This window comes from Triturus cristatus, chromosome 11 (assembly GCF_964204655.1).
Source record: "Triturus cristatus chromosome 11, aTriCri1.1, whole genome shotgun sequence".
In the NCBI taxonomy this organism is placed as follows: domain Eukaryota; kingdom Metazoa; phylum Chordata; class Amphibia; order Caudata; family Salamandridae; genus Triturus; species Triturus cristatus.
In genome coordinates this window covers 360,951,514-360,964,553 of record NC_140594.1, presented here as the reverse complement: position 1 = coordinate 360,964,553, position 13,040 = coordinate 360,951,514, and the positions used below count along the sequence as shown (strand labels likewise).

The 13,040-nt window shown below is 46.5% G+C and overlaps 1 protein-coding gene across 1 annotated transcript in view; it reads right to left on the bottom strand.

Annotated features, from left to right (window-relative positions):
• Positions 1-3,029: 3,029 nt before the first annotated feature.
• Positions 3,030-13,040, bottom strand: part of TCN2 (transcobalamin 2) — a 185,417-nt gene continuing 175,406 nt past the window's right edge. The window contains exon 10 of the mRNA XM_085633558.1: positions 3,030-6,846. Within this exon, the coding sequence (XP_085489684.1) occupies positions 6,785-6,846 (62 nt within the window). The 3' untranslated portion in view covers positions 3,030-6,784. The remainder of the gene's footprint in view (positions 6,847-13,040) is intronic.

The following is a 13,040-nucleotide window of genomic DNA, read 5'->3' as shown; positions in this document are numbered from 1 at the left end:
TGGATCCGACGGAGCAGGCTTATATTTTTTGTCTATTCTGGGAGTGAGAATACGAGCACGAACAGGGTCCTTAAATATATCATCGGCATGTCTCATCATGCCTTTGAGCATAGGAGAGTCTGACTAGATCTATGTGTACTACTGAGTTTTGAACAAGAAATACTCTTCTAGGGATTCTTTATGTAGTTGTACCCCATGATATTCTGCAGCTGTAGCAAGTAATTCTAAATACCCTACATTGTCGTCAGGAGGGGAAGGATTTGCAGGGTAAAGGTCTGGATCATTGTCAGTAGGTGAGTCAGTATTGTAGTCTTTCCAGGGATCTACAGGTAAAGGAGTACCTCTATCATCAGCATCATCAGGCTGTGGTGGTGGCGAGTTAGTTGGTGTGATAAGTAAATGTTCTAATGCTGGAGAAGGTGGTGAATGTGAAGGGGAACGTGGTGGAGATGGAGGAGAAGAGGGATTAGTATGGACATTCTTCCTCTTTAAAGGAATTGTATAATGTATGTCCTCTGACTCAGGTTTGCGCTTCTGAGGCAGTTTAGTAATAATATGTTCTATATCAGGATTAATGTAAAGTTCCTTTTGTTTTGAGTCGGATTTGGAAGGTGGGGCGTTGAAAATCTGATCCTGTAGCTATAGAGGAAAATTTTTCAGTTCAGCACTGAGGACTTCAGTGCCGCGATGGAATGACTTTTCGGCGCAGAAGGTCTGAGTTTTGAAACCGTTTTCGATTTCGACGATGAGGATTTCGGCCCGAAGCAGTCTTTGGCTTCGAGCCCGAAGGTTTTGTCTAGGGCCTGACTTTGGGCTACTTGATCCAGAGCCAGAAGGCTTAGCGATGTGTTTCAGTGCCGACTGGGGAGGCGGGGCAGTGAAACATCTTCTCGGTGTCGACCGTGGCCCGAAGGCAGAGGTGGAAGCGAAACCTTTTGTTTGGGTTGAATTGGATTTTGGGGCAAGGGCTGTTTGGTACTCACAGGACGTTGACCTTGCGGTATGTCGTCTTCCATCTCGGAGTCCAATTCCGGAATAGATACAGGTTTTTCCTACTCCTCTTCAGCCCCCTGTACATCGAATTCTTCTTGCTCGGATGCGAAGCTGTCCGGTGTGTATTCAATGTTCTGGCTTTGCATTTCACGATGTTGAGCTCGACGATCGAGCAGTGTTTTTTTTCTGTCAAGGGACCTGCACGCGTCGCAGTCCTGTTCGTTGTGCTCCAGAGAGAAGCACAAGTTGCACACTTAGTGTGAGTCGGTCTGCGGATACTTTGAATGGCTCCGAGGACAGAATTTGAATTGAGTCCGTTCGATCGACTGCGAGGTGGACTGACGTGGTTAGGCCCAACGGCCCTCCACGAGTTTTGCGATCGAAATAGAAATGTTCTTCAACCGATACGATACGCAGAGAAGTGGGATACGCGTACGAAACAATACCGACGCGGGTAGAGTGCATTGCACACCAAAGGGAACCCGAAGAACGGTTTTAATCCAGAGTGTAGCAATACACGTCCGAACCCGATGGCGGAAAAAAACAATCTAACAATCGAGTCGATGCCCATGCGCACAATCACCAAAAGGAGGAGTCACCTTACCTTGTGACTGTAAAGACTTCTTCAAACAAAAACAACTGGCAAACATCTGGACCCAACACTAGATGGCAGGAGTATGCAAAGCATGTGATCTACAGCTCACATGCCTCGAACATATTGTTACTATTTTTTTCAAGTTTAACAAACGTTTTACATTTACCCTGTCCTTTACTATAGAGACACCTCCTCTCAGGCAAGTGATGGGTGTTCCTTCTTGGAGGTTGTGACTGCAACAGGTCTGGAGACTCGATTGCAACTTCATGTCATTCCAGGACCTAACAAGGGCATCACACACGCCTGCGGCAAGCATTGCCTCCTTCAGGGCTTATGAAGTCTTTCAACAATACTTCTCCAAGGATTTAAATAAAAAGGAGGGTGATTGGTTCTCCGTGCCTGGGCCTCTGCTTATGCCTATGTTTTCGAGGGAGTGAGTTTGCACTAGATGCCTAAGAAGGCTAACCTTTTTTGCCTCCTCTTGAGAAAGGGCTTCTAGCCAGCTCAATGGCCATCTCCGGCTTCACAACTCCCGCAACAAGTAGGAAAGTAGGACAGACCACAGAGTATATTATCATATCTACAAGTGCAACAAATATAATGGAGAGAAAGGATCATGTTACTTACCCTGTAAGCATCTATTTATAGCGTGTAGTGCTGCAGATCCACATGCTATGTATACTCCTGCAATCTAGTGTTGTGCCACATTATATATTTTTTGCCTTTTTAACTTTAGGGGACCATCAAGCTTTCTTGCACCTTCAGGATAAAACATGTTTAGAGAAATCCACTTCACTTTGTCATGTTTCACTAGGTTGGTCACTTCCCCCACATCAACACTGAAACAATTACCAAGACAGAGCTTTTATGTGATGACATAATGCGTTCTAGGTGTTGTACTGCTGGTTTGCTTTCTTTGAACTAATTTGACTAACATAGAATGGCTGGCAGGTCAAAACTCCAGAACGCTAGACTGTATCTGAGATGAGATGGCATGAGAAGGCCACCTATATTACACTGAGCAACATGTGTAGCAGTGATGTGCATGTGGAGTGACCCAGCATTGAAAAAATATATTTTATACCCCACAGCATATTTCCAAACAGAACAAAAATTCAATTTCCATCCTTTTCAGCGTTTATAAAGCTTTTTCACATTGTGGGAAATACAAACAATGGGTGCAGTAAAATTGTATCAGCAATGGAAGGTTCATCTGCCACCAGCTAACAACCATGGTTACTCTACCGGTATAAGTGCATAACACAGCATGGCAACCCCATTACAATATGCTGTACCCCATCTCTAATTACCATACTCAAGATCTGGAAACACACCCTAAATTTGTGTAAAATCCATAAAACCTTCAAATGTTGCATGGAGGTCTAAGTAATAACTTTAGTTTGAAAATATATTTAAAAAAGAGATCAATTACAACGACAAGTAAAAACAATTTTCAATTTATTTGTACAGGTTTGTTCAATTGATCTAACGCATTGATGATTTGGTTAACAACCATACAGCATAATAATTTGATCTTAGCTGATGATATTTTTAGTTTGCTATAAACACACTTTTTTACATTTATGGCTTAATCAATTGTTTGTATACATTTTAATTTGTCTAAATTATCTTGTATTTGCAGTGCATTTAAGGAACCCATATTTCAATATTGCAAAGTTAAAATGAAACCTAAACCAGTAGGCAGGTCGCTCTTCTTCGCAAAGGGCAATCTTTAAGAGGTGGTTTTCAGCTGAGATGTGGCATACGGGAGGCAGTCACACTTACATTACTATAGCCATTTTTAGTAAGCACAGTGTGAATACAAACTAGTAAATTACTGGTATTTTATTGCATTGTTTCCTAACAGAAACCACATCAAAATGATAACAACCACAGACAACTTTACATACACAAAACGTTCCATACACAAACTTTTCATACTCCTCAGACTCATGGCCTTATTTGCAGGGTGGTGGATTCAAGGCTGCACAGTGCCTCTTGGCAGGTAAGGGGTATGTGCCCAGTAGAGATTTAATCTGACAGTGAGGATGAAGATACATGTTTCACTATTTCAGATAGATTGTATTATTCCAATATATTCTCCTGATTGCAAGTGACTTTTTTGCCCCATCTTTCTGAAGTTATTTTAGGATCAATTGCCCAGGTCTTCTTTCAAGCGACAAAAATCTACTGGATCGCAGGAGGTACATCTGCTTTCTATGTATGTATGGCAGAGCTCATCCAATAGAATTAGATAATGATGGAAGACCAGTGACAACCTGAATACTCAACCTGGCTTATAGCACTGTCATTTTGATGGACACAACTGCAGAATTGTTGGTTGTGATACTTTCTTTGAAAATGGCTTCAGGAAGCTTTTATTTTTTCTTCTTGCCTTCAAGTAACCCATTTAATCCCAGTCTTAAGAATCTTTGTTGAGAAAGATTTCACATTTTACCCCCATCAGTGGTCCTTCTATTCTGCTGGAAGGTGAGCTGCTTCTCCGCAAACTATGATTACCCAACAGTTGTTGTGTCTCATCTGCTTTATTGATACATTCTGATCCAGGATGCCAGTCAACACACAGCACCACATATCTGTCCAACATATATGAATCCAGCATTGCCCATAGTCTGTCAAGGTTAATGCTGTTTTGAGTAATGCCTACTTTATTACGGAAAGATCCACAACAGATACAGATAACAAATCATTTCAGTTGTAATTCAAGAATATCACAACTCGACTATCACCTCCTTTCCACAAAGACTCCCACCGCCACACTGGGAGTTTGTTGCGTCTACTATGCAGTCCAGAGTAGGTGTGGAAACTCAAATTAGCAGTAATAAACAAGTAAACTTTATAATGAGACGCTTTTCAAAAGTCTTTTGTAAGCAAAGCTTCAGTTATCCATGGATGTATATTTGAAAATGTGAAGAAAAACTTAAGGCTTTCCAGGGGAAACTGTAAATTTATGACATAAAAAGGTACTTGCACAGAAAAGCAACATTAAATTACTTATTAAACCAACAGTCCCCTTGTCTCTTAAGCTCCAGCATCACGACTTTCTGGCCTCTCAAACCCATAAATGGTTTTAGAAATCTCCACAGGCACTGCGTCTCCCCATGTCTAGGACTTCAAATGCTCAGAGTAGTCTCCCTCGCATGCAAGTATAGCTTCAAATGCCCACTGCAGTCTTCTCCCTTACACTGGCCTCTTTTTGCCTTTAGGCTAAGGGCTCTTTCATGAGGACCAAAATGATTATGGCCTCGATGATCACACACCTCGTGGACCGATCTCCAGCCCTGCCCCACTTCCAGCTGTGGAGAACAAGCATGCACACCTTCATAAAGCATCAATGCACTGGGGATTCTCTAAAACTGAATCGCTTATGGTGTACATCAGAGCATGTTATGATGAGCCTCCATTTCCCACTTGTTAATCAGGCATTGTTTTAGCTCTTTCTCCATATGATATGTCTGTGGGAGCAACTGCTCCCACAATTCGCCTTCTGTAAACCCTTAGTACCAAATTAAAGGTTTAGAATGGGTCACAGCAGGAATAAAATGGGTGGGAGCTCCAACCTACCTAGCAGCCTTCTAGCTTTTGCTTTGTGGTAATGGGAGGACCATGATGAGGGAGGACCCTACAAGCCTTTTGTTTATGATAGGGCTGCCAGAGAATCCAAAAGCAGGAGTCAAATGGGTTGCATTAAGCGAATCAAGAGAAGTCAGGAGTAGAAGCTCCTACCCATCACAACTGCCAATGGTCTCCACGGCTTAGGCCATTGTTTGACATCTACGATACAGGCTATTCCCTTTTCCAATAGAGCGACCTCATCCCACTTACCTGTTTACTTGCTTGAAGAGTCTGCACAACAGAATGAACAAGAATAGGAAGTGGGGTGAGTTTGACTTCCTTTTGTAGGTCAATATACAGGAAAAGGAAGTCGGCCATATTGGGGAGAGATGGAAATGTCTATGCTCTGAAATTTAATGGGAGGGTTCTACTGGGGAGATTAAGCTAATTGTGTAATTCAGGTGGTGAGGAAGACTGGCACCACCTGAAGGGCACCATGGCTGGGCCTCCAGCCTACACACGATTCAAATCACTCTGGCACTTGCATTATCAATTGTGTACTTGTAGTATTTACTGGCACGTACACATTTGTTTGCACATAATTAATAATAATGTAACCTGCAGAATAAAGGCTCTTTTGTGATTGCACTTCCGATTATCACATAATGTTAATTTGGCCTCTTCCAAGTATCACTTCTTTTTCTGTGCATATTCTTCAACGGAAAACAACATAGATAGCAGCAGGATTTTATTTACCGATATAATAAAAAATGGAGTGTGGCACCTGACAGGGACTTTAATAAGTATAATCAAAGGACAGTGACATGAAATCCCTGGTCAATATTCTAAGGTTCATAAAAATCTGAAACAACTTCTGTCAATGGGAGAAACAAATCATAAGATTCTTACAAACAATATACTGTTATACAAGGCCGACGTCACAATCATGCGACCAATGTAATTAGCAGCGGCTCGAGCAGGTGAGAGCGGTGGGGCGTTGGGCTGGGTGGGAGAGGATTTCGACAGACGACCAGTGGGAAAATTAAATTAAATTATGCATTTTCCCTTGTCCTCTGTCGAAATCCCCCCCACACCTGGCCCTACCACCCCACCACTCTTACCTGCTCGGGCCGCTGCTGACTGTAATCGTGTCTACCTGAGGACTTTGGCAGGGGAAAACTAAATGTGAACAGAGCTTTTCCTTTGTGAGGGGAATATGTTGCATAGGAGTGAGACGAGTGAGCAAAATATAAGGAGGTGTCACCATGAGCCTAAAAGATAATATTCCAAATTGGATCCTCTCTCCTACATGTCTGTTTTTTTAAATAGGGTAGCTCCATAACTTCTTTGTCCATCTGCTGTCTCGTAAACTGAGGTTTGGCAACACCAACATAATAGCCCATAATAATTCACACATAACAGACCGGAGATTCCTCTTTTGGAGAACCATTGCCCTGTACAGAAGTGAAACACCTTTCTGCTTCTTTTAAGCACATCAATTCTTATGCCTCTCTTGTTGGTGAAAAAAACAGGAACACAGCAAAGAGAGCACTTCTCTTGGAAGGAGTGGGTGAAGGGTTTAACTTTGGAGTTATCCTCTTTAAGAATTCTGGCCTGCCGCTACCACTTTGCCAGCCTTAGAATGATGGTCTCGCCCTCTTGAGGTCTATAGTCAGCAATACCTGAGGGGGAAAAAAGACATTAAGTGAGACTTTCAAAGCATTTTCAGTTCATAACCCTCTGTGCAAGGCCAGTCCTCTAAGGCTGTAAGCATAGAGCATGATTGAGTTATACATGTCACTAAGTGAGGAAATATGGAGAACAATGTGGGATGCATACTTTTTTCTGTACAAGGTTACAGCCAGCTGTTGCATACATAACACTTTGCATGAAAGGATAGAGCATGCTGGGGGGCTCATGCTCCACTGTGTGCAACTACAGAGGACATTAGGGTGATAAGCAACCCTTTGTGTGCAGGAATACAGCATCTTGGGAGACATGTGCCCCTTGGTGTTTAAGGATAATCCATTTTGGGTAATAAATAACTTTTGTGACCAGGGTTCCAGCATGCTTAGGAATACAAGTCCCTTTGTGTGCAAGGCTGGAACATTCTGAAGGTCACTCACAAATGCCCTGCCTATAGCCAAAAGAGAGCCAAGTCTGGTAAAGAGAGCCAAGTCTGGTATAGTGGAAACCATACAGTGGTGCTGTTCTGCCTCTTAACAAGACACGTGAGAGGGATTTATGAATTCACTGAAGCTGTAGATTCATTTTTTTTTTTATTGTTATAGTACATTAGTAAATATATGAGTTGTGCCTATATGGCTCTCTGCTACAAAATAGCTTGGTTTTGGTTCAATAAATTGAAACCTGAAGAGAAACTGAAAGGCTGAAAATTATAAGAAAATGTGAAGTGGGACAAGTATCTTGAGATGTATATATTTCTTTCATTGAAAAAACACAAAGGTTACAGGGATGTTATAGAGTTAGACTCAGATTTCACCCGTACAAATCCAGTGAAATTAAGCAGTTATACTTACCTGAGCTAACTATTTTTTTTTTTTAAAGTTCCAAAACCTTTATTTTTATCTGACACAGTCATACGTCTCACGCCTACAACCTCACGGGCCGGCTCCAACAAACACTTCCCCACATTTTCCCCCATCCTATACACAGCCATGTGGCCGACAACCCGTAGGTCCAGCGGCAAATACCCGTTGATCAAACATGACAGTAGAACTATGAAATGCCCCATGAGCCTTGGGCAACGAGCTAAGCACTTTGTACCTGAGGCGCAGCTTCACTGTGCGCTACTTGCAATCTGGAGGCGTGCATAGCCAGGAGCAGAACCCCTTTTGGCAGTCCATAAGCATCGCAGCCTTGAAGGGCAAACAATCATATCCCCCTTAGTTGACCTCTACAGCCCCAGAATCAGCAACCACCTGCAGCTGGTTTTCCCCCGCCTCGGAGGCAGTGTACGCCACCAAATACTCTTTAAACGGGTCCCAAATATCACTAGCTCTGCTATGTAATGGTTGCGTCTCGGCGTATATAGCACTCTGCTCCTGGCAATACAAGAGATCCCCTATCCATTCCTTAAATTTCGGAGCGCGCCCTCTGCCCCACCGACATGCAACTCTCCGCTTTGCCAGCAATAACGCAATGTTCCCCAATTTGCGAGTCAGCTTAGGTATCGATACCGTATAGCCTAATAGCATTACAAGCGGATCAGACTCCACCGCATCCCCCAACATAGCCGCCAATGCTGTATGCACCTGCGACCAGTAGTCAGCCACTCTCGGACACAACCACGCCAAGTGCAGGAAATCTGCTCCTTCCGCATGGCATCTCTCACACCTGTCATTGTCCGAAAGCCGAAATCTAAGCGTTTTAAAAGGCATGTAATACATTCTCTGCAAGAACTTGTAATGGATAATACACAGTCGGCTACTGGAGGATATCTGGGAGGTGAGCCCACAACAATACGTCCATTGCTCCTCCGTTATGTCTCTGCCTAGTTCGATTCTCCACTGCTGGAGCGCTCTACATTCCACCCTTTCAGTGTGCGCTCGAATACTGCTGTACAGTTGAGAGACCAAATGCCGCCCATCCGTAGATGTAAGCAGGACTTGTAAAGGCCTCACTATGTCAGGTTCCTCCGGGAAGCGCGGCAAAATCTTCCGCAGCCCCTGCCGCAGCCGGACATAATAAAAAACATCCAGCAGAGTAGGCGGATATCCACCGAACAGCTGCTCTTTCGTCTTGAACCGACCACCAACAAAGAGGTCGCCCCAATGCCGAATTTTTGTTTTAGCGCACAACCCCCGGAACCCTCCTTCCTGCAATAGCGACAAGTCCGGGTGATAAACCAGCGGCAAGGTCGGAGCATACATAAAGTCAAGCGCCAGACGACGTAGTATGCGCTGCCACGCATCTACCGTGCACGGCACCGTAGTGAATGGCGTATCAAGGGCGCGTATTGGGCCCTGAAGAAGTCCCGTCAGTGGGAGAGGTCGGGCCAGCCAGTCCTCCACCGCCAGCTGCGGTAGAAATGGCGCAGGCGCAAACCAATGATATGCAAAATGGGCCTGCGCACTCAAATAATACTCTAGAAAATCAGGAACATCAAACCCGCCACATTCGTACGGCCGAGTTATAATTGACCATGCCAGTCTAGGCTGCTTACCAGCCCAGAACAGCCGCAATAATTCGGAGCGCAACGTCCGAAAGAAATACGCACCCGGATACTACGGAATGTTCTGGAAGAAATATAAAAAGCGAGGTAATACCACCATCTTAATCAGCGAGGCCCTGCCCGCCATGGTAAGCGGCAGAGACACCCAGCGGGTAACATCCTCTGCCAGCTGAGTCATGGCCGTACCATAATTCAGTCTCAACGTCTCCTCCCGGACCTTTGAAATCTGAACCCCCAAATATCTGAGATCCGTCTCACACCATTCAAGCGGGTAGTCCAGGGGAAAGCGGCCCACTGCAGGCGTCAGGGGAAAAAATTGCGACTTCTTCCAGTTTATTTGAATGCCCGACAGGCGCCCAAACACCAAAAAGTCGCGGAGCAACGGATTAAGGTTAGCCTGCGGATCAACCACATACAACGTTAGGTCATCGTCATAGAGAGACACATCAATCTGCCTTTGGTAACATTTAAAGGCGCTCTGCTTATGCAATTGGCGGATACGGCACGCCAGAGGCTCGATCGCAATAGCAAATAGCAATGGGGAGAGCGGGCACCCCTGCCTGGTACCCCTAGTCAGCGGGATCGAATCGGACACCTCACCATTAATCAGCACTCTCGCTTTCGGGTCCGTTTAGAGCAATTTAATCCATGCAACAAATATTTTGGGAAAGCCCATCCTGTACAAGATGGCAAACAGGTAATTCCACTCAACCGAGTCGAATGCCTTGGTGGCATCAAGAAATACAGCCGCCACGGGCAGTTCCGGCGCTATCGTATTGATCAAGGAGAAAAGCGTACGCAAATTACTAGCCGTTGAGCGACCCGGGACAAACCCTGACTGATCTGGAAGAGCAATTTTTGTCATAAGCAGGGAGAGCCTAGTGGCCAGTACTTTCGCCAGAATCTTCGCGTCACAATTGATTAGAGAGAGCGGACTATATGAATCACACTCTGCCGGGTCTTTACCTGGCTTCAACAGCGAGGTAATCAGCACCTCCCTCATTGTCCCCGGCAACACTCCCACCTCCAGTGACTCCTCATACACCTCCCGAAGCACCGGAGCCATGACATCTATATAGCATTTATAGAACTCCGCTGGTAATCCATCAAGCCCCGCCGCCTTACTATTACTCAGAGACATAATCACCTCCCGTATCTCATCCAGTTCAAATGGAGCTCCGAGAAACTGCCTATGGTCATCGCTTAACCAACATAACGCCACGTCATCCAGAAAGTCCCCAAACACCGCCTCCCCACCACTGCGGGCTTCATATAACTCCTCATAATGCTCAATAAATTGACCTAATATCCCCTTCGTGTCTTGATGTAGGTTCCCTCCCCGCTCTTGAATCTCCAATATGTGTGTGGGTCCCCTTGAATGCCGAGCAATCTCCGCCAAGGCGCGACCCGGCCTCTCTCCCTCGCAGTATCGGCGGGCTTGCCAATATCGGCCCCTGAATTTGGACTCCCTTTCTGCTGCCTGCTCGTAAAGCGTGAGTCGCTCTCGGAATTCCTTATGGAGCGGACCCATCGGTTCCTGGGCCATCCTGTTTTCCAGCTCCGCTAGTTCCGCCTCCAATTTGGTGAGCCAGCCCTGTATTGCTTTTAGTACACCAAAGCTCTTAGACATGTAGTACCCCCTGACCGTCACCTTAAACGACTCCCATATGGTCTCAACACTGTCCACCGACCCCTTGTTGCGGGGGAAAAACTCAGCTATCTCCTCCCCCAATTCTGCCTGGAACACCGGATCTAAAAGTGCCGAGGGTTGCATACGCCACCTGGGAGCCGTCCTACCGTATCCCGGTAGTGCCACCTGCACCAATACCAGACAGTGATCTGAATACGTCCGTGGCAAATGCGTCACGCGACCTAAATCCACCGCCAAGCCAGTAGATAGAAAACAGTAATCAAGCCTCGCCCACGAGTTGGCATATGTTGTGAAGTGTGTCCCCTCCCGGACTCCAGCATGCACAAACCTCCAACTATCTACGAGTCCCCCTTCTGCCACTATTCCCGCCATTGCGTCCCGCGCCCCCTTATTATATTGCGGGCTACCATCTGACCTGTCCATCCCGGAGGCCATTGTGAGATTAAAATCACCCCCCCATATAATGTGCATGGAACCCATGTTCAGTATTTTGCCCCATAGCATGGTGAAGAAGGCAGGCGTATCCACATTTGGCCCATAGCAGTTCACGATCGTGACCGTATCCGTTCCAAGTCTGCCCCACAACAAGACAAATCTCCCTTCCTTATCCGTGAGGTCACCTAGCTTCACAAACGGCACCGCCTTCTTGATCAGTATCGCCGTGCCCCTGGCATACCCTGAATACGAGGAGAAGCTCCGCACTGCGGCCCATTTGCTCGCAAAAGTGTAAGTGGCCCGGGGACTAAGATGCGTCTCCTGTAACAATGCGATTTGCACCTTATGCTGTTCCAGATAAGCCACCACCTTCCTACATTTCCTTGCGTCATTCAACCCCCGGACATTCCAGGTTACAACAGTGATTTTTGACTTACACGCTATGTCAGCCATGCGTCGTTAAACTCCCAAGATCCAAAGTAGTCACCCAGAACTGCATGCCATGACCACCCCGGATACCTACCACCCAGCAATAGCCCCTCTCACCCCCATCAGATCGAATTGTCAGAAGTGACCCTGTCAGTAGCGCATCATACTCCAGCCCACGCCCTCCTCCATAGACCAATACCCCATACCCTGTGCTAAGCTCTCTCGCCCAACCTGGAACTACAAACATACAAACCATAACAGCATCCCCCGTTCCCACCCTCCTCCCACTGAAGCAAACCCCAACCTGCCAGTCCTGTATCCCCCCCTCCCCACCCACAATTGCCCCAAACGCCAGGGCAAGTACATTCCCCAACCCCCAAACATGTACAGGGGTGTTTCCCATCAGGAAGCGAACCTAGGTGGCACAACCAATTCCCTCCTCAGAGACGCCAGCCCGGCCACACACTGTGCAGCCCGGCTCGACGAAACGAGGAGGCGTCCGGCGCTAGAACTAGATCCACCTGGGTCCCACATTAAGCAAAGCACTGCCTTCCTCAGCAGCTACCAACTCTGTGCCACATCGTGTGCAGCCTTAAAATTATTCTGTTGCTGCATCGGCCCCGCAACCCACTGCCTCCCCACCATGCTCGCTACCACGCAGCATCCAGGTCCCATCCAACCCCCAGCGCAATGTCTCACATCCAGGAATCCCAGTCCATACCCACTGGCAACCCCCTCATCCGCACGTGTGGTCTAATATACCAGCTACAGTCTCCCCACTCACAGTTGATTATCCAGCAACTCCTCACGCCTGGGGTCCACGTCGTTCTCCTCTCCAGCCTCTGATCTATGGGAGCGCTTGTACTGTTTAATGAAGTCCTCCACCAGCTGAGGATTCGTGAAGAACCTCTGTCGCCCCTGGTACGTGACCCGCAGGCGCGCCGGATAAAGCAATGCGTAATCCAGTTGCAAGTCTCTTAGTTTCGTCTTGACCGCTATAAATTTCCGACGTTCCTCCTGCACCATCGGAGTGAAATCGGGATACAGCGTGAAAGAGTTGCCATCATAGGAGAGCGTGCGCGCACTCCGTGCGGCCCTTAAGGCGGCATCCCGGTCACGATAATTGAGCATCCGGGCGATAATCGGCCTGGGCGCCGCTCCCGGTT